Source organism: Typopeltis vanoorti, chromosome 13, assembly GCF_054136105.1.
Source record: "Typopeltis vanoorti isolate ZY-2024b chromosome 13, IOZ_Tvanoo_1.0, whole genome shotgun sequence".
In the NCBI taxonomy this organism is placed as follows: domain Eukaryota; kingdom Metazoa; phylum Arthropoda; class Arachnida; order Uropygi; family Thelyphonidae; genus Typopeltis; species Typopeltis vanoorti.
Genome location: NC_143561.1, coordinates 54,836,457 through 54,859,899, shown reverse-complemented (window position 1 = coordinate 54,859,899; position 23,443 = coordinate 54,836,457). Strand labels below are relative to the sequence as shown.

The 23,443-nt window shown below is 34.2% G+C and overlaps 1 protein-coding gene across 2 annotated transcripts in view; it reads right to left on the bottom strand.

Annotated features, from left to right (window-relative positions):
• The window catches only part of LOC150100164 (endoplasmic reticulum junction formation protein lunapark-A-like), a 242,674-nt gene that overhangs the window by 123,731 nt on the left and 95,500 nt on the right, over positions 1-23,443 (bottom strand). For both annotated transcript variants that reach the window (XM_090402475.1, XM_090402476.1), the window contains one exon: positions 10,325-10,505. In XM_090402475.1, the coding sequence (XP_090258601.1) occupies positions 10,325-10,505 (181 nt within the window). The remainder of the gene's footprint in view (positions 1-10,324; positions 10,506-23,443) is intronic.

The following is a 23,443-nucleotide window of genomic DNA, read 5'->3' as shown; positions in this document are numbered from 1 at the left end:
TCAATTGACTTCCCACCATACCAGCTTTGCTGATTCTGTTGTCTATTTCTATATTTAATTTACCATCTTCACTAAAAATTGTGCCTAGGTAGCTGAAATGTTTTAATTGTTCCACAGGTTCTCCATTCACAACACACTTGACATTTTCAACGATTCTGCCAATTTTCATTTACTTTGTCTTTTTATTGCTGACCTTCATACCATATCAATTACAACAGTTATTTGATTTAGTCAGGGAATCTTGCAAACTTGTAGCAGATTTATTTAGAAGTATAACATCGTCCGCATAAAGCAAAGAGCTGACATTAACATCTCCAATTCTGATATCATGTTTAATACCACTTTTCTTCATAATGTGATCCACATAGATAATGAATAACAGAGGGGATAATGTACATCCTTGTCTCACACTAGATTTAACATTAAACCATCTTCCTGTACTTCTTCAATTCTAACTGCTGACTTACAACTCAAATACAGACTAAGTTTGCTTGATATAATGCCCCATTGACACCATAACTGTAGCGTATTGAATATCTTCTCTCTTGGCGCCTTGTCATATGCCTTTTCCAGATCGACAAAACTTAAATACAGATCTTTGTTATATTCCCATGGTTTCTCAACTATTTGTCGTAAATTGAAGATTTGATCCTGACAGCCTCTATTTGGCCTGAATCCAGCTTGTTCTTCACCAAGCTTTCTTCTTCAATTCTTCTCAACCATTTCTCAACTATACCTGCATATATCTTACCAGGAATATTGAGTAGGGAAATACCTCTGTAATTCTCACATTCAGTTTTATTTCCCTTTTTATATATGGGTACTATGAGAGCTCTACTCAAATCATTGGGAATTTGTCCCTCTGTCCAGGCCATTTGAACCATGCAGTGCAGTCACTGTAAAACTTTTTATACCACCACCATACTTCAGCATTTCTGGTTGAAATCATCTACTCCTGCTGCCTTTCTGCATTTCAAGCCTTTGATGGCTTTTTATACTTCAAGTATGGATATGTATTCCTGACTCTATGCCTGTTGAGTGTTTTTTTACCACTGTGCTATCACTGCTTGTTTCATTTAGCAATTTTTTCAAGTAATTACTCCAAACTTCAACGATATCTTTTTCTCCCGTTTTCATGTCACCTTTATCATCTCTAATGCCTTTTATAGCACTCTTTCTTCCATTTCTAAGCTTCTTCAACAACCTCCAGAATATTTTGCCGCCTTCTTGATATTTATTTTCTATGTTCTTGATAAAGTCCTCCCATGACTTTTGTTTAGCTAGTTTTACACAGTGTTTAGCTTTCTTACATTTGTCTCTGTATTCTCTAAGAGCACAAGCTGTCTTATTTGCCAAGAACTTTTGATATGCTTTCTTCTTTTCCTTTACTGCTTCTTTAACTTCCTGTGTCCACCATGGAGTTCTGATTTTTCTATCCTTGCAGACAACGTAACCACATGTCTCTCTAGCTGAATCAATCAGGGTTTTCTTCAAGGCTTGCCACTGAATCTCCAAGGTTTGGTTCCTGTTCTCAAACTCTTTTATTTTTTCTTCAATAATCTTTGTGTATTTTAGTCTACAGTTCACCTCTGAGAGTTGCTCAACTTTTATTTGCTTTAAAACTTTCTTACATGTTATTCTTTTCAATATGAAATTAAGTTTTATCCTGCTCAAGATTAAATAGTGATCACTTCCAATTTCAAATCCTCTGTACACTCTGGTGTCCTGCACCAGGGAGAAAACATCACTATCAACAATAACATAGTCAATGAGACTTTTCTTATTCCTAGCCTCTTCTCTCCATGTGAATTTGTGCACATTTTTATGTTGGAACATGGTGTTAGTAATAACCAGTCCATGTCCTGAGCAGAAATCCAACAAATATTTGCCATTATTATTAGCTTTGCTCTTTTCTCCAAATTTTCCAACAATATTTTTGTATGTCTGACAATTTCCTACTCTGCTATTTAGATCCCCAAGAAGGACCAACTTTTCCTTTTTCATTGTGTCAGTTGCTTTTTGTAAAGCATGAAAAAATTCCTCCACTTTTACCTTAGTAGAACCTTCTGTGTTACACAGGCACAAATAAGTCTCATTGTCCTGTTCTGCATTCTGATATTTGCCCACATCACTCTACTTGAGATTGCCTGCCATTTAATATTAGCCTCGTATTTTGTGTTGAATACTATGGCTACTCCTTCTTTTCCTTAATTGTTATTGCCTGAATATAACACTTTGTATTTATTGCTCAGAAAGATCTCACCAGTTTTTGTCTTTTTTGTTTCAGTCACCCCTATTATGTCGATCTGGTACTTTTTTCTCAGCTAGCTCCATTTCTTTGCCATTCAGGCTTCTTATGTTGATAGCACCGATCTTTAACTCTAGTGATGTTGAGTTGGGGTGTGCTTTCAGATTTGTTCCAGTAGTTGACTTTTCGCTGTTTGCCCTGGTTCCCTGGCAAAAACAATGGGGCCTTGTGTGACAGGGCGACGCCCAAGTCAGCATGAAATTTTGTCATGTTGTACCATCATTTTGTATATTGGTTTAAGCCAATAAGAATACAATTTGGTCGGCTAAATCTCAAATTGCCAGCCCATCCTCGTTCATTCAGTATCCAGGTAGATACCCAACAGGGTGCATCATGAGAATGAGGACTGGATATTAAGTCAAAAGTCCTGGTCGGTTCTCCGCATTCCTTTAAAGGCTATGTGGAGGTGTCCTCTCAATTATACAGCTTTGACCCTTAAACACCCCTCCTCTAAACTCTGACTCTATAAACCAATAGGATTCAATAGGATAAATAAATAGGATAAATATACAAAAGGATAAATCAATAGGATTCTGATAAATTTATAATTTAAATGCTAATGAAACTTAAAACTCATTCCATTTCTTTCACTCTACTCTGATATTTCTGATACTTACTCCACTATTCTACTTCTGACAACACCCAAACTGCTAAACAAGATTAAATTAAAGATGCCAAAAAATTAAGTTCTTGTTCAATCCTTTGTCCAAGTGTAAACAAAAAAAGTTTGTTAATTAAATAAGAATATAATTTATTGGAATCTTTAATTTAATTTATAACCAAGTGAAAAAATTTTCAACAACTAGCTGCTCAACAAAATGAGGTGTCTCTTCCTGGGATAACTCTTGCCTCCAGTCTTTCTTCGTGGCAATATTTGTAATATATAAATATATTACAAATATTGTTGACTCAGCACTGGAGACATTAGATTGTACTTCTGAACAATTATTAACTCTGTACAAATAACAAATCAGACCAATGAATGCTTTCTCACATTTGGAATGAGGCCCTAAGATCTCCCTAAAAATACTAACTCAATAGAGGAAATCAATTAAGATGATTAATGACCTATCACCTACAAATTCACATCACACTACTTCATACAAAGTCATTCAGTTTCTGTGCTTGCATTTTCTACAAATATTTGCATCACTATTTATCAGAATTGGCATCAGTAATTCCTCCACTCTCCTCTAAATCTGTGAAAATACAACATGCAGTAGTTATTCAACACTCCAACATTCAACTTCAAATTCACACACACTTTTCTTCTTATGTTTCTAAAGCAGTGCTTCCCAAACTTATGGATGTAAAGGCCCCCCTTGGAAAAATTAAAATATTTCAAGACCCCCCACCCAATCAAAAAAAAAATCGTAATACAGACATATATTATTATTATAATATTTATTGTATTTATATTCAATACAAAACATACACAGCGAATATTGCAAAAATCAAATGCAAATATTACATTTTTAGCATCTTACATACACATTTGACATGGCACACTTAATCTTAAAATAGTTTAAATTTGTTTTCATTATTTCATGGCACCCCCTCAACAAAACTAACAGCCCCCAAGAGGGTCACGGCCCACAGTTTGGGAAGCACTGTTCTAAAGTGTATAATCTACAGATTTTAAAATCCAATGTTAATTTTCTTCTTTCTCCTTATGTTCATTATAGAATAATTAAACTTCATAATGAAAATGTTATTATGGCTGATTCTCACTATAGGAAACAAACTACTGAAAATTTCTGACCAGAGTACAAGGAAAAAAATGCGAGGAAATTAACTACAGTAAACTATTGTTGTTGTAGTTTGCAAAATTCTGGCTGTTAATTACCATATTATTAACTTTGTATATCCATGATTCATTTCTCAGTTTGCTGTTTAGGTCTCTAAGGAAGACACATTTTTCTCTTTTTCTTTGGCAACTGTCCTTTTGAAAATATTCAAAAGTAGAGAAGTTGAGAAATTCAAAAAATTCTTCTACTTTAATTTTCTACTGAAATCGTCACTGGGTCTATATATAGACCCAGTGACTCTTATTTAAGAATGTTATTTGAAAACTATTGGTACTCTCACCTTTACTTTTCCATGATCCCTAATGCCTGATTATATCATCTTTTACTTACTATTAAAAAGAATCTTCCCTGTTTTAAATTTCTTCATATTGCATTCACGTCTATGTCAAAACAGTATTTCTGTAATTCTTCTGCTAGTTCCATCACTTTTTGATTGATGTTTTGTGTGCTGATGTTGCCTTATCTTCCGTTATGATAAATTTGTCATCTTTTCACTAGCTGACTTTATTTTGTGTCAAAGTTTCCTGCTGAGAACTGTAATAGCCTTGTATAATCAGTTGAACCCTCAGCTGGCATGTTTATATAATATATAAACATGTAACTAACTCCTACTAACTCCAAACTAACTCCTACATGTAAAAGGCAGAAAAAATCGATACCACATCAATGCCATGTGTGGGAAGTTATGATGGTAAAATATAATGTTTGATTATGTTTTGTATTACCATCATAATGTATACAAAAATGATACAGATGACTATCCAAAATTGTCACGCCTCCCATTCTTCTGCATTCAAGTGGATAATACCTAGTGATGGAGTATAAGAAGAGGAGTGAACTGGAAAATGGGTCAAGAAATCCCCAGATGGTTTATTATATTCCTAATAGAGTACAGGTAATCCTCGTATAATGTGGTACTTATACTACGTGGTTTCGATATAACACTGTTTACAAATTGTAGTAACCCTTTATCTTTTCATATATTTTTCACTGTTCTACTTTAAAATCAAATTTTATCTTCATTAAATTTATGTCTGCCCGTATTGTGAATGTAGTTATAAGTAGTGAATTTATATTAGGAGAAATACCCTTTAGCACGCATGTACGTCAATTGTTTACCGTATAAAGTGTTTATTATTGAAAATTATCTTAATTTTCTGCCAGGAAAGGGTATTAAAAATCATAAGTGTGCTCATCTCAAGCTGGGCACTTTATTTTCTGGTGAGTTACATACAATATGTAATGCTTTTTTATGTAAAAAATTTATTTTTATAGTAATGGCCACTTAGAAGGCTTTTTTGATATGGTTGAAAATGAAATTAGTGAATTAACTGAAGACAAAACAAATTTAAACAAGGAGGAACTGGTACAATTAATAGATGATGTCCAACCAAATGGCGGGGAAAGTTCTGCCAAAGATTCTGATTGTAATGAATCCATGAAAGAATTCAGTTTAAAGAATTAGCAGACGGATAGGACTTGGCAAGAAAGTTAGGAAGTTATTTTACGGATAATGATCCCTCAATGGAGCGCTCCGGAAAATTCACAACACAATTGGATATTTGTTTAGCTGTACATTAGGAACTTAATAAAAAATTGCAGCATAGTGGTAAGCAAGGTCTCATTACTGACTTCTTGATAACTAAACCAGCCAAAGTATGCAATGAGAATTACACAAATGATGTCTAAGAGATTTCAAGTGATGAAGACATCCAGCCACTCGTAAATAAAGAACATCTACAAAATGTTATTTTTGAAGACAGTGATGACGATTAAAATATGCACTTCATTTTATTTTGCATAAAACATTTATGCATTATGTGCAATGAAGTTTATGCAAGATTTGTAATTTTATAAGTTTTTATATCAGATCTTACATTTCTAGACGATAGAAATGTAAGATCTGATAATGTTGGAGTCTTGACAAGTAACAGACTGGTTTGGAGGAAAATTGTAGATAGGAAGTTAGTAATGATGTAAATTTTTCATGTAGTACTATCATATCCTGTACACCCCTTGAGGGTACATGGCAGGAATTTGATGATGATGAAAAAATTTAAAAGAATTTTAAAGTTTGAATCCTCTCTCAACTGCCATATCAGGTACCACGAGAAGCAAATCCTTAGTCCTCTCACTAAGGATTAGTGAGAGGACTAAGATATAACACTAGGTTATAATCTTTTGTGAATGGGATTATTGATGCCATAAAAAAAACTGGAAACCTTTAACTGAGACAATTTAATCTTTAACCAAGTAAGTGATGTTTGGTTGATGAAACCAAACATCACTTAATTTTACTTGAATTATGAGGGTGGTCTGAAAAGTTCTCATCCTAACAATGAAAAAACGAATTTATAATTTCAAAATTATTTTTCAACATAATCTCCCTTAAGACTAATACATTTATTCCATCAATGATCCAGAGCCATTATCCAGCCCCTGTAGTTGTTCACAGTAAGATCTGCAAAATTCCCCTCTACAGCTGCAATCACCTCTTGATTTAAAGAAAAACACTGACAAGCGAGAAAGACTTAGTTTTGGGAAGAGATAATAGTCAGAGGAAGCCAAATCTGGGGAATAGGGTGGATGTTCCAACAATTCATGGTGCAGACCCTTAATTTTCCCATTGCCAAACGTACCTGCCCACAAAGGTGGGCAGGTGCATTGTCCTGATGAAAGATGATTTTTTTTCCTTCTGCAAACCGAGTCTTTTCTCAAGAATTTTTTCATCTAGTCTGGTTAAAAGATTGAAATAATATTCCCTGGTTATTGTTTTATCCTTTTCAAGATAATTAATAAACAAAATGCCTTTAGCATCCCAAAACACCAATGCCGTGACCTTTCCTGCTGATGAAACCGACTTTGTCGACTTTGGTGCTGAACAACTGGCTTCTGTCCACTGTTTTGACTACTGTTGGGATTCTGGTGTGTAATGGTGAATCCAAGTCTCATCCATAGTAATAAATCGACGCACAAAATCAATTTTATTCTTGTTAAAATGCTTCAAGCACTGTTCAGAGATTTTCATGCATGTGCGTTTTTGATCTGCTGTGAGCAAGCATGGCACCCATCTTGTGCAAAGGATTACTGATCAACAAGGTCATTTATGCCTAGAAGAAAGAATAGGTAGGTGAATGAACAAAGCCCTGATGCACTCCTGCATTGGTGACACAATAATCAATCAGAGAGAAAGCTGGCTAGCTAATTTACAGAGGGTAGAAATAGACTGAAGGATGACAATTTACTGACCAGGAAGCAATGCCAGAAATGATTAAATGCTCTGGAAATGTCAAGAGTAAATGGCACACACCTTTCCATGGCTGTCCAGTAGTAGGTAGGTAGGCTGAGAGCTCTGTGCAGATCTAGAGTGGTGGAATCCATAGTGGTCACTGATAATGAGCTTCTCCATTATTTTGGAAAGGGCCCAGATAAGAGCAGTCATGGTAGTCCGATGGCAGACCCATTTTCCTTTATAAGTTCGATATGTGCTTATTTCCATGTCCTGGGATAAGTGCCAGCTGAGTATAAATGATTACAGAGACAATATAGGACAGGTATTAGTTCTGGAAAACAACGTTTAAGTACAATTGGAGAGATCCTATGAGGATCAGAAGACTTTTCAACATCTATGCTATGTACAATTTACCCGATATATTTTTTGATGAAAGACCACATAAGGCATGTGGTGTAATGTTCATTTCTGGCCTGGTAGGAGGTGATTTGTCTTGGTCATCTGTGGAAACACTGTTACAAAACCTAAAGCTGACTATTGGCATATTCTTATCTTTCAGATGAGAAAGAGGTGGAAGGGGACAAGATGGGCAGACTGCTATTTGGAAGGAAGGTGACCTTTCTGCTATTTGTCCTCTCAAAGTTCGATCTGGATTATCTGCATTTGTTGATGACTGTTGTACATTTATTGTGTGCTTCAGCATAGGCTGAATATGAAGGTACCTTCACAGTATGCACAACTTTTTCTTGAACTGCCCTGGTACATCTGTTATTAAACCACGGTTTGGAAAATAGTTGGGAATTTTGGATGCAATGGGGGGAAACAAAGCTCCATGTCTGAAAAAAATATATATACAGGTATCCCTTGCTTAATGCAGTTTTGCTTAAAGCAGCAATCCCTGAAAAAAGAAGACGAAAGTAATTACCTTAGATACAAAACATGATATAATTAAAAGATTTAAACGTGGTAAAATTAAAATCAGAAGCGAATTTGGTTTTAACAAGTTTACAATACGGACTATTTTCTCGAAAGCTGATGAATATTGCGAGCAAGGTAAAGTTGCATCTGCAATTATGCAATGCAAACGTAACCGGAGTGCCATGATGGTTGAAATGGAAGATCTGTTGATTCGAATGGCTGGAAGACTGCAATCAAAAGAGAATTCCAATTAGTGCCTATAATATCAAGGCCAAAGGCGCTAAGCATGTTTTCAAGACTTAAAGAGACTAAATACAAAGAAGACAATTCAAAATTTGCAGCTAGCAAAGGCTGACTTGAAAATTTTAAATCTAGGGCTGGACTAAAGAATGTGAAAATAACAGGTGAAGCTGCAAGCTCCGATGAAGATGCTGCATCCACATTCCTGCTGAGCTGCGGAAAATTATCGAAGAAAATGATTACGATTACTGCCAAATTTTCAACGTAGATGAAACTGGCCTCTATTGAAAAAAATGCCATCTAGAACTTTTATATAAAAAAAAAAGAAGCAGTGCAGCCTGCCTATAAATTATCAAAAGATCGCTTAACTTTTATTCTTGGAGGGAACGCTAAAGGAAATTTCAAATTGAAGCTGCTGCTTGTCTATTGAACTCAGAACCCAAGGGCTTTAAAAGGATGTAACAAGAACTCTTTAACTGCAATTTGGCGGGCGAAGTCTATTCGAAGACTTATTTTTGCCTGGCAGTTGAAGTTTATTGCAAGAGAAATAACTTAGCTTTCAAAGCTCTTTCGATATACGACATCACTGCTACAACCTATGGACGTCATTGCAACTTTCAAAGCCTATTTTCTTAAAAAGACATTCTCAAAGGCAGCAGAAACAACAACAATGGGAGAAAATGCAATTACGCTCCAAACATTTTGGAAAAAATTTAACATTAAACACTCAATTGAAAACATTCATGACTTGTGGGAGCAAGTGTCTTCTAGTTGCATGAAAGCTGTTTAGAAAAATATTTTGCCAGAATGCACTAATGACTTAGGTTGTTTTCAAAATCCTGTGAACAACGTGATCGAAGAAATCGTTGCAATTGATCAAGACCTTGGTTTTGATGGTGTCGATGTAGAAGATGTTAAAGAATTATTGGATTCGACTTCAAAAGATTTCAGTGACAACGATCTTCTTGAAATTGAACAAAAACTCGCACACGAAGACAACGAACAAATAGAATGCGAAGATGAGGTTCCAAAGGAGATAACAATCAAAGAACTGGATGGAATCTTTTGCAGTTTAGGATCGCTTAAGCAGCAAGTAATGGATATTGGATCCAGATGTTAATCGAAGAATGCTTGTTTGCCGGGGTCTGGAGCTTGTTATCATAGAATTTATGCCAATAAGAAAAAAAAACTAAAATGTTCAAACAACTCTTGATAACTTCTTTTAATAAAAAATTGCAGTAACTAACGTAAATACAAGCATTTATTAAACATTTATTTTGCATTCATTTTTTATCTTTCCTAAAAGAGTACCATATAAAACAAACTATTAATATAATAATCAATCATGGACGAATTGTACTTTTTACCATTGATTATTATATTTGATTAACGCAATTTTGATATATGTGGTAACGTCGAGGGATTAATTAACCACGTTAATCGAGAGATACCTGTATATGGTAAGGAAGAGTAAAAGCTCCCTAGGTCATTCCATTCGCCATTTCTATGCCAAGTTGTACTTCAGGAGAGGAAACGTGACCTCAACAATATACATGGAAGGAGAACTAGTTAAGGATCAAGGATACTGGCAAAGTGGAGGGTTTATCAAGTATTCAAGCTATTAGATACAAAGATACTCGGTGAAATAAATAAACCAATGATTCTGACAAGCTCTTGCTGAATATAATTAACAGATTATATAATTAACTTGAATATAATTAACAGATGTTAATTATATTCCATAACTGGTAAAAAATTTTGTATTTGCTATAAAATCAAATAAATTATTCATCATAAACTTAATTAAATTATTCTTACTTTTTTTTGGAATTCAGGATCATATTTTTCTAACATTTCTTTCACTACTTTATATGTCTCTGTTTCCATAGCAAATTCAATAAGGTCTCTTTTTTTTCTATGCAATGCTGTCAGTTGCTCTTCATTCCTTCTTAATTTTAATTTAAAGTACCACTGCAACATCTGCTTCAGAACCCAGATTCTATGCAGAAATAAAAATAGAAGCAAAAACAGTTCTTAATTAAAATATTACCTTCACTTTCATAAACCTTGTTTATGTAATTAAATAATATTTACTTTATTAAATTACACAGTGAAATCATATTACATCTCAGAAATTATTTTTTGACATTCAAAAAAACTATTCATATAACTTCTTAGTTTTAAAAACTTTTCAACATTTTAAGAGGGGACCTTTGCTGTTTAACCTTTATATCAATGATATTACCACTGGATTGCAAGGAGATATTCAGCTGTTTGCAGATGTAGAAAATCTTGGAAAGGGTTCAGAAGCAGATAGCAAAAATGATATCAGGACTATACAATATGTTATGAGCATGTAAACTACTGAATTTGGTGAACAGAAAATGAAAGGCATCTGAACTGCTGAGAGGTATTTATAGGATTGATACTGGAGAGATTTTTCATATTGTAGAATAAACAAAAAGAACAAGGACTGGGATGGGAGACATCTGAGAAAAAGTGATAAGTAAGAGGTGAAAAGTAGCTTTTGCATATGGAGAGATGGTTGGGACATGGAATGCATTTATTGAAAACGTGGTGAAAGTGCAGATGATGAAAGGATTTATGAACAGAATGGCAGACTGTACTATCTAAGATGGGCTTTCCATGATGAGATTTATGATAGATGTCCTGAATGGTAATATTAATTATTTTATGCCCTATAAATTTTTGCTTTACTTTTGTATTCTATTTGATTGTTCTATTAACAATGATAAAAACAACTTACTGTGAACTTTTAGTGGATCTTGTATGGACTGAGTGACTTCTGCATGCATTCTTGGTGTGTGCAAAGATGTCTATGCTTTTGTTACCACAAACATTTGCAACCAAAACTCATGAGCCTAGATTAATTAAAATCTGATGAAAGCTTAGTCTAATTTATACATGACAAATTATAGACCCATGGAGATAATGAAACCTAAATCAATGCAGATATATTTTACATATACGTGGCAAAATGGTGTATCATCATATTATTAAAATACCTTGGATCAGACAGAAATAAATGCAGAAAGCTTTATTTAATTAGTAAGAAAGTGAATGATACTAGCCAAGAAATTATATTCTTGTTTTAATCCTTTATCCAAGCATGAGCAAAGAAAAGTTTGCATGTAAAGCATCTTCATAACTAGGTTACTTATATATCATCATCTTCCTTATCTACCTAAGGCAGATTGAGACTAACATGAACTTTCCAGTCCAATCCATCAGCAGCCAAGTTATTTAAACTTCTGTGAGAGTTCAGATCACTTATACTCAATGTTTTCTATCCATTTCCTTTAGGTCTTCTTAGCAGTATCTTTTCTTCTACACTTCCATTTTGGAGAATTTGAGAAAACCTTTTAGTAGGCATTCTGTACATGTGCCCATACCACTGTTTTTCTATGATTCTTGTTATTACTGAAACATAGTAGTGTAATTCTTCTCTGATCGGTTTTCATGTTAGTCCATGATGTTTTATTTCCCTGAAACACCTGTTTTCAATGTCTGTGCACCATAAAGAACTGTGTATTTTTCCATATATTTATTAGTCATAACAGACCACTGCAGATTTATTCTGTGTTTAACAGTTTCTTCATAATTTAGCCTGTCTGTGATTAATGTGCCTAAGTAATTGAATCTTTTTTTTTAACCTGTTTCAGTTTATTTCCTTCCACTTCCAAGTTAAGTTATTTGCTATTTCTGCTTATTGTCACTGTTTTGGTTTTACTAATGATACTAGATAACATAATTTTTAAGTTAATTTAACTGCATTGTATTTTACATGTCTTTATATCATCTGCATATTTTCCTTCTTTCCTTCCCGATTTACTTTTAAGCATAGAACCACACCTCACTCTACAGGTATTCAAAACCAGATCTGACAGAATATGGTGGTTAATCCTTATTCCTGAAGTGTCTTATGTCTATATATTGCATGTGTCCTTCCAGCCTGTTTTGAGGGACAAATATCCCGAGTTTCTGGGAGAAAAATCCCTCCACCTCCAGATGAGACCATCTAACTCACCACGTGATTGAAAACACCTGATAAAGATTACTCACATCATAGACGTGATTTGAACCTGGGTCTTTCCAACCAAAAGGGAGTCATCTAAATCAACTGAGCTACAGCAGCTTGCATATTTTACATGTAAATTTTGTCCATTCATGATTATTTCCATGTTTTCTAAAAGACTTCTTTTACTTTCATGCTGCACTTAAATAGAATAACTTACAACACAAAGAGAAATAATTAAACAGGTTTAATCATTTTAATATTTTGTCTCAATCACAGAGACATCTTCAGGAATGCAATGCTAAAATTGTAATGACATGCACAAAAACACAAGAAACAATAAGTGGAAGAAATGATATTAGAATAAACTAAGACTAAAGTCATATGAGGGTCATCCTTTATGGGTGCCATTAGCTAGCCTTAGATTTTGGGTAGAAGGCTTAAGAATTAGTTTCCCAAATTTTGGAAAGTTTAATGCAACCGTATTTATTAAGATTATGCTGGGTTTTTAAGTTTGCTACTGATTCTAAAAAAAAGTTTGTATTTGCTAAGACGGAATATGGTGGTTTTATTCTATCTGATTCTGCACAAAGTATACAAGGCATGGTCTGCTAGGCTTGACTGATAGTTGTGGCAGTGGATGTATTTTTTGTATTCTTCTAGGCAGATGGTAGCAGATCTCCCAATCTGACTATAACATAAGTTGCGAGAACAAGGAACCTTGTAAACATCTGGAATAGAGAAGGTAGGAAGTGGATCCTTAGGAGAGAAGAGAAGGTAAGCCAACTTCCATTGAGGTTTGAAAGCAGTGCAGAGATCATATTTCTTTAAAGCTCTGGATATTTTTTCTGAAGTGCCTCAGATATATGAAATAGTAATGGCTTTACTATAGTCTATGTTGAGAGGGATGTGAAGAGGTGGTATGTGGCAAAAATAAAAACAGATACATCTTTGTACACCACAAATAGTTATGCATACAGAAGTCACTCAATCCATACAGGATCCACTGAAAGTTCAGAGTAAATCCTATTGTTTAATTATTTCTCGTTGTGCTGAAAATTATTCCATTAAAGTGCAACATGAACGTAAACCAGCACCGAAGCCTAAATACTCACTATTTTACTAATTCTTCTGGGCATAGGTAAGTACTGTGAAAGTGGGTATCCCTGTATGATACCTCTCTCAACTGGTATTTCAGAAGTTTCAATTGTTCAAGATTTTGTGGTTGCCATAACATTTTTATAGTACTAGAAAATGATACTAGGTATTTTTTTTCTCTTTCATTTTTTATTCTAAAATTTCAAATAATTTATTTCTGCTTACTGAATCAAATGCTTGCTTAAGATCTATAAAGCACCAGTAAAGATCCCCCCCCCACACACACACACACATCAATTCTGCTAATTGTAAAAAGAATATAAATCTCCCTCTCCGAAATCGAATTTGCTCTTCTAAATGCTTTAATTCTGATAATTTATATAAGTGACTTAATAAGGTTATTGGTGTATAATTTGCATATTCCATATGCAACATTTTTTATGTATGGGAATTATTCTTTCCAATATCCAGTCATTACCACTTTACTTCTCTTCCATACTTCCAGAACTATACTGGTGTCTAAAAACTAAGGACAAACTACATTTTTATCTGTATATGAAAAAAATTTCATATTACAGCCAAATGTGGACATAAATTTACTGCCAGCATACTAACAAATTATATTACACAAAAAAATGTTATAAATTTCTTACAAATTAAATTGCAATAAATTTTTGGCAAAAGTTATTTCCTAAGGATGTAGTTAAGGAATTAATGTATAGTACTTACAGAAAACTATGCAGAGAGACATTTCAGTATGGAATATGTCCACCCTGAACTGCAATGCAGCTCTCACAATGTTGTACCATGCTTAGCACCAAATAATTTGGGAGCTCTAAAGGCAAACTGGCCAACTCCTCCTTTAGAGCAATGACCCTAGCACTGCTATATCTATCCCTATCAAGAAATTCTTGCAATGGTTAAGCAGTGCCACTTTCATGCAGATCAAGTGTTGCCTAGAATTGAGGGAAAGACTAAAATGACTCTCATCTGTAAAGAGTACATTAGCCTATTGGTGTCTTGCCCAATTTTTACGAATACAACACCACTGAAAACATGCTCTACGATGAGCTCTGGATAAAGGAACACAAGGCTACAGGCCTACTTGTCACAGATATCTTGCCACAGTTTGTCGAGATATCTGCATACCTGTGCTTGAATGGAGCTGACTTGCAAGTTGACCTGCCATGATGAATCGATTACGTTTTGGTGTTATAACCAAAAATCTGTATTCATGCTCTGTGGTACAGCGAGGACAACCTCTTAGCACATATCTGGAACACATTCCATGGGTTTGAAATGCTACCCAGAGCCTGGATACAATGCTATGTGAGGTTCCAAACTCTTTGACAATATCAGAAATTCTGTAGCCTTCAAGCTTTTCAATAATTCTTCCCTGCATGAATAATCTAGATGATGTCTTCGAGACATTAAAAGACATCCAAGTTTGCAACTTTATTCTTCCATAAAAAACTTCCTGCAAACACAATTCGCTTAGCATAGACTTCTTTTGCGCATGATTAGAAAATCTGAATGTGTACCCGCTTTCTACCAAAATCGTCAGTTATACAAATTGCCACAAGCTGATCTGAATTTGTGGTTGTAATCTTCAGAAATGCATCCTTAGGGTTTGGACACCAGGCTATCAGTATTTAATTTCTACCCAGAGCTTTATCAGTAATGTTTATTTGTTTTAAATTTTCTGATTTCAACATCTATTTCTATGTTTATTATTCTAACTTTTAACACTTTCATTGCCAAGCTGAAAATTGGAATTTCATGTAGTGGCCAATTTTTTTTTACTTGATAGTGACGTCCACGTGATAACGCGTGATCGGCCGTTCGGTGAGAACTCGCATCACGCGATGTCACGTGATTGACAATGAACGTGTTAAATAAATTATTTAAAAAGAAATTTTAACTTCACCAGTCAGATTACCTGTTATATCTTTCATTTTTAGGTATAGGTTTATGTGTTTTTGAAAGTTCTTTTATTGTGCTGTACATCTGTTTTCTGATTTATCCAATTTGATTTTCCTTCTCTATATTTAGATATAATTTTTTTTTTTTTTTAAAACTACCTGTGGTTTTTCAGTAATTCAGGTGTGCTTGAAGTAAAAATTTATCTTTTTTCTTCTGATGCCAGAAATCTATTATTTTCAGTAGTAAGCAATGATTATTAGGTCTCTATAATGTTTGTTTTATTGCATATAGATTTGCATTTTTCCTTTCTCTAAAATTCCTCTCTGTTTTCAAAAGTTAAGGCTCCCATTTTAATTTTTTCTTGAATTTCACATTTTGTGTGTTAGAATCTTTCATTTTTGAGGTGTCAAGTCTTAGAGGTCTTTTATTATTTGTGATTGTTTTGAATTTAAGTTTTATTTTTGCTGATAAAATGTCATGATCATAATCTATATCTATTTTCTTTAAGGTTTTTACACTTTGAAAAGTTTATTTTTTGTTGAGTAAGATATAATCAATAGTTTTTAGTTTTCCCATCATTATGATTGTCACTATGAAAAAATATAATCACCAGTCCTGTTGTCTTATAAAATTCAAGGAATATCAGCACTCTCATTTCTTTCATCAATCCCAAATTTCCCCCTTACTCCTTCCATATACTAAGAATACTTGCCTATTTTTGCATTAGTTTCCCCATTAATATCAACATGTCGTCTGTTCTTATTACCAATTTCTGTTTGTAGATTAGAGAGAAATTTCTTATATTCATCTCCATGAGAGTAATCTGGTGTATAAACTTATATTAATATATGTAATTTTTCTTTTACTTTTAATCTTAGCAAGAATAATCTTGAAGATGCTGGGGTAATTTCTGTCATTGAATTTAAAAGATGATTTTTTACTATGACCGCTGTTCCTTCTTTTATGTACTTCATTTTTTCTTCCCGAATAAAATATCCTTGCATTTCAGATGTTAACATATCCTGCATCTGTCCAATGTGTCCTGACATACATACTATACTCCATTTAAATTTTTCAAGTTCTTCTTCAGTTTAAGTTTTACAATTTTAAATGTTCTGACATTGACTGTTGATGTATTTGTAATGTTCATCACTAGCTACTCATATACTGCTCATTTCCCTTAAGTGGTTGCTGGGGAGACACATTAATTGCCTTGACCAGTAACATTTCAATGCATCCTGTGACTGAAAAAATACCAGGTCCTCGAGTACACAAATAGCATTGGAAGAGGAGAACAAGAAAGGGAAAGAGAGAGAGAGATGAGAAGAGTAGGGACAACTGCATGAAGTAAGACCAAATACAGCATTCAATACTTCAGGTACATATTTATATATAGAGGACATTAGCTTCATATCAGTTGCCACAGTATCTCATGATACACAGCACACTTCCTTTTGACCTGTTTAGTTTACACTGATGAGCCCTCGATAAAGGTTGAAACAAGCCTGGGTAGTGATGCTTCTCATAATACATGCAATATAAACATCCAAAAGGAAGTGTGCTGAAGAAATTAATGCAAAGTCAACAGCCTCTATATATTAGTAGCATGGTCATGAAGATATTTTAAGAGCAAATGATTAAAACAAGAACGTAATTTTTTTTGTCTAATATAATTTATTTTCTCATCAAGAAAAAAAAAAACTTTCTACAGCTCTCTAAAAGTTATATTCACAATTTCTTCACTCAGTCCCTATGGAAACCTGTCTGTTATATATATATATATATTTTTTTTTTTTTTGGGGGGGGGGGGAGAAGTTTCCACAGTGAATTTTAGGCCAAACTAGCATCAATTTCTATGATGTGTGAAGCCGTTTGCTATTATAAAATGCTGCACAATGAAAAATTGATTATTTAAGTAAATCAGAATGCTTCTTGCAAGTTTCTATGGTGTACATTACATTAATTAGGTAGGTATTCAGAATAAATAAAAAAATACCTTTCAAATGAATGTCCACCAAAGAGTTTACAAGAAATAAAACCATTTTATTTTTATATATGGTTTATTCTGAAACACCTTCCATATGAAAGTGAATTTCTCATATTTGTAAAAAATTTTAGTTGATTTTAAATACAAACAATTGCTGTTCTTGAACTATACCAAAAGAATGACAAGGTATAATTTCTTCATATTATTCTATTTAATAAGAGAGAAATTTATCAAGGATTAAAAACTGAATGAGTGCAATAGTTTTGCTAACAAGACTGGGCAAATGTAATACACAGACTGTTTCATTAATTAAAAAAAAAACTCTTGTTTAGGATTGCCTCTGTAACACAAGTAAAAGAATGATGGGACATTGCATTCTCAACTGGAAAAGACCTAAGTTCAATTCTTGTCAAAACAAGAGAAATATTTACATGGACATTTTTTTTTTCACTTGAAGATGAGTAAGCTGGTCTAGTAAAGGATTTTTTTTCTATGAGGAGCTAAGCAAGAACAACTTCCTCTCTATTCCGCACAGACTGGACTGCCAAAGTTTAATTTCAGGTTTAATCTAGTATAGCTTGCAGCTGTTTTCTCTATGCCATGATGTCTGCTACTGTGATATTAATTTTTGTCTCAATTGGCCAGTAATCTATGGAGAGGACAAGCAGATAATGGTATCTTAGGGGAAAGGACTACTAATATAGTCAGTAGCCTCATTTCCCTTGATCCTAACATGGCTTGGGATCCAATACTGGCAAACATCCTGATTAATCCTCCTTAGAATAACTGCTGGATTTGGGAAAGCACTTCTTGAATTGTTACAATTCTTCATTATAAGAATTGCACTTTTGGTAGCATTTCAATTTCATGTAATTTAATGTAAGCTCTTACTGCATGCATCTCAGCAGTATTGGTATATTCTGCAGATCTGATTTAGATACACTGTCTGGAAAGACTGCAGAAGTTCCTACCAAGGATTAATTTTAAACCATCTATATAGATAAGTACAAAATCAGAATTTATGTAAGCAGCACAAGATGATTCCTCAACCAAATTCTTTTCCTTACTTCTGTAGTCACCACTCTGACAAAACCAGTCCTACTGTTCTTGGGATCATCCCATTTTCTTCTTTTCACTCTTTGTTATCATAATCACAATGTTGTTCGCTAACCTTGATATGCGCAATCACTCCAACATACCTAGCCCCCCCCCCCCTGTTTTTACCACTAATCACGATTATTATGAACAAGTTTCACAAGCTCCTGACCAAAAATCCATTCAAGTGCAATCCATCCTACAAGTACAAATTCTTCCTGCTATCACAATCACCTTAAACATCAACATACCGCACACGTTTCTGCTCATCAAATCATTTTCATAATAACAGTTCTTCTGAATTCATTCCCATCATGCTTCAGAAACAGATATGACCTTGACACTTTTACTCATCTTCTCTGTCTCTCCCAATAACTCTTTCATATCTTCTCTTACATTATACATCTTCTTTGAAGTCATTCATATCTTCCACTTTCTCTAATTACTTATATGTAACCTCAGACATGTTACAAGTCTTCAATCTGGAAAATGCACTTCTGTTACATGATCACCCAGCATAATTATGGAATCGCTGCAAAGAACATTTTTTTAAACCCTTTTCTGGTCTTTTTCACTTTCCCTCTTTTTATCTTGTATTTTGTTTTCTGCTTGCTTTTCTCAATACTTATCATGCACTTTTTTTTCCCTATTTCTCCAGTTTCTGCTTAGTATTGTATAATGCAATCCATGTATAATATAGTATGTATACTAAGTATGTTATAATATACTAAGCATTATAGACAAAAATGGCTAAAGTATATAAACAAAATAGACAGGTCCAGGATATCTCAACGAGCTCTTTGATACATTCCTAGAGGAAGGAACCTGCTGAGGAGAATAACTAAGAAAAGAAATGGTTTGGGACCACAACATGCTACAGGATGATGACTAATTTTTTTATTTTTTTTATTTTAATACTGCTTTCATATCACCTTTCACACTGTTATCACTATTATGCACCATAACATTTTCATAAAACTTATATGGTGTCACCTCATTTCCATTAGTGGAAATGAGGTGACACCATATGAGCAAGAAGCAAGTGGTTTTTAATACAAGGGTAATCTGAAAAGTTCTTGGCTTCGACCATAGATGGCAACACTATCGGCAAGATTTTTTTTCCCTAAGTTGGTACATCTGTCCTAAGCATCCATGTGATATAAGTGTTACTTGAAATGGATAAAACTGAGTATCATGCGGTTATAAAATTCTTTGTAAAAGAAGGTTTAACACAAAAGAAATTCATTCGAAGTTCATAAAAATTTATGGGTACTTTTCTCCTTTGTTTTCGACACTTAAGAAATGGGCTGCCGAGTTTAAACATGGCTGTACCAGCCTTGAAGATGATCAACATGAAGGACATCCAAAAAGTGTAACACCAGAAATCATTGATCAAGTACACAATATAGTATTGGATGACTGGAAAGAGTCAAAGTGCATGAAACTGCAGAGACTATAGGCATTTCAAAAGAACGTGTAGGATATATTTTGCATGAAGAATTGCAAATGAAAAAGCTTTGCGCAAGATGGGTACAATGCTTGCTCACAGCAGATCAAAAACGCACTCGATGAAAATCTCTGAACAGTGCTTGGAGTGTTTTAACAAGAATAAAACTGATTTTGTGAGTAGATTTATTACTATGGATGAGACTTGGATTCACCATTACACACAAGAATCCAAACAGCAGTCAAAACAGTGGACAGAAGCCAGTTCAGCACCAAAGAAGACAAAGTCGGTTCCATCAGCAGGAAAGGTCATGGCATCGGTGTTTCGGGATGCTAAAGGCATTTTGTTTATTAATTATTTTGAAAAGGGTAAAACAATAGCTGGGGAATATTATTCCGATCTTTTAACCTGACTTAGATGAAAAAATTCGTGAGAAAAGACTCGGTTTGCAGAAGGGAAAAAAATCATCTTTCATCAGGACAATGCACCTGCCCACAAGGGTGTTTTGGCAATGGGAAAATTAAGGGATCTGCACTATGAATTGTTAGAACATCCATCCTATTCCCTAGATTTTTACTATCTCTTTCCAAAACTAAGTCTTCCTCGCTTGTCAGTGTTTTTCTTCAAATCAAGAGGTAATTGCAGCTGTAGAGAGGTATTTTGCAGATCTTACTGAGAACCACTACAGGAATGGGATAATGGTGTTGGATCATTGCTGGAATAAATGTATTAGTCTTAAGGGAGATTATGTTGAAAAATAATTTTGAAATTATAAATTCATTTTTTTTCATTGTTAGGGTGAGAATTTTTCAGACCACCCTCGTATTTAGTCGTTTCAAGCTTAATTGCATTAGCTTTCATAGTGAAGAATTTATTTAAGAAATATTAACTCAACACGTTAGAATAATTACTTTACTTAACATTAAGCAAGTAACAATTAACGTTTCAACCTCTGTATTGAGGTCATCATCAGGAAAACATACATATGTACAATATACAAGCTACATGACGCTGCACTATACAAAAGTAAAATGAATCTAAGCATTTGTTATTTATCTAGCTTGACCTCTGGTGAGGAAAAAAAAAACGAGAACTACATTAAACAATTTCTACAGTCCTTTCGTATTGAAATTTTCTTCTGGCTAAGATTGTTCTGGTTGTTATATTGGGTTGAAGATTGGTCTTCCACATTCTTAGAATAATTAATCCATCATTTTTATTAAGATTTAGATGATGTTTTAGCATTTCACAAGTTTCTTTGAATTTTCTTTCAAACCAGGTTTTGGTGCAGTGTAGGGACTTAGTGTCTTTCCAGTCAACTCTGTCTGTTTGGAGTGCATGGTCTAATAGGCCTTTTTACCATAATGGAGGTATTTAATGTGGTGTTTGTGTTCATCTTTTCTGATAGGAATGAATCGTCCTGTTTTCCCTATGTAAGGTAGGTTACAGGTACATTGACTTTTGTAAACTCATGGGTGGGCAAGGTATGGAAGAGGATCTTTGGAGGAACTAAGTAAATTTCTTAATTTTGCTGGGGGTTTGAAGGTTATCTTGAAGTTATAATTAAGTAGTTCTATTTACTATTTCTGAAATGTCCCTAATGTTCATATGGCTATGGCAATCTTTTTTGCTTTTAATGTGTGTGTGTGAGGAAGCTGATGACTCCTAGTTTTTGTGTTGGATGGTGGTATGAATTTTTATGTATGTATTGACCTGTATGTGTAGGTTTGCAGTAGACAGTGAAGGAGAGGCAGCCTGAGGAAAGAAGTGTGACGAGTATGTCTAGAAAAGGTTGAGCATTGTTGTTTTCGATTTCGATGGTGAATTGGATACGTTTGTGTTGTTTGTTCATATGGCTTAGGAATGTATTTAATGTTTTGCAGCCATGGGGCCAAATGCTGAAAATATGATTAACATATCTGAGCCAAACTTTGGATTTTAGGCTAGCCAAACTAGAGCTTGTTGCTCGAAGTCTTCCATGTAAAAGTTAGCTATTGGGGGTGGAAGGAGTGACGAGTCCATGGCTGCACCTTTTTGTAGATAAAAATTATTTTGTCACACGAAATACCCAAAACAGAGTATATGGGCAAAGAGGGCCGTGATATTGGGCATAAATATGTTTTGTAAGAGAAGAATAACATCACTGATCAGGATATTAGTGAAAAGGGCAGTTATGTCAAAGCTGACTAATAAATCTTTGTTGTTGAGTGTGATGTTTCTAATCTTGTTTATGAAGTGTTGTGTATTTTTTAATGTAGGAGGGGGAATGACCTACTAACTCCTTGAATGTGGCCACTAGTTTCTTGGTTAAGTGATAACTAGGATTATTAATTCCTTCAACTATCGGTCATAATGGCATGTTTGTTTTGTGCATTTTTGGCAGGCCATAAATTGTGGAAGCACGGCAAAGTGCAGTATAAGTTTTTTAGTCGTTTCCTCTGGCCATGTGATCACCGATTTGATTTTGTTTTCTTTTTAATGCAGTTTGTGGAGCTGCAATTCACCATTTGGTACGTGTTGTGATCAGATACCAATAGGTTCATTTTATTCAGGTATGCTGTCCAATCAAGGACAATGGTAGCATTACCTTTATCTGCTTTTGTAATCACGATGTCTGGGTTATTTTTTAGCGAATTCAGTGCCAATTTTTCTGTTCTGGTTAGGTTGCAACTTAGTTGTTTATTAGAGTTTAATATGTACAATGTTTATAGTGATTAAAAGTTATTTTCGACCAAATGAACTATGGAAAAGATAGACTTCAATTGAGTTTATATAGGTCAAATTTATTTGAAACTAAGTAAGAAATACCGACAAGTTTCGCCAACTTAGTTGTTTGGCTTCTTCAGGGTAAAAAAATAATAGATACAGAACAACTTAAACACTAAAACTGTTCATCAAGGAAAGAACCGAATACAATTGTATTTTTTACAAAAAACAGAAGAACGCATACATCACACACATGGAGCATGTATGATGTCAACTGTTGTTATGCAGGAACGTTACGTAATTAGCAGCAAGATTTAACTCTGGCATGCTTAAAGATCTTATGAGGGTCTTCCAAATATCAGGCAGAATTAATCCTTGGTTTCGATTTAGGTTGTGTTTAGAACGGATAACTGTTATGGCTTCTTTTATGATATGGGAGCAGAAATCTTCCTCTAAATAGTGCATGGAGCTTTTGTCTCATTCTATGGTATGGTTTGTTCTGGAGAAATGAAATGCTAACCCCGAATTGTCTTCTCTGTTATTGTTTACATCTCCTACATGTTCTTTTTTTCTGATTTCCAAACTTTTAGAGGTCTGACCAATATAGTTTAATCTGCACAAACATGGGATGTTATAGACGCCAGC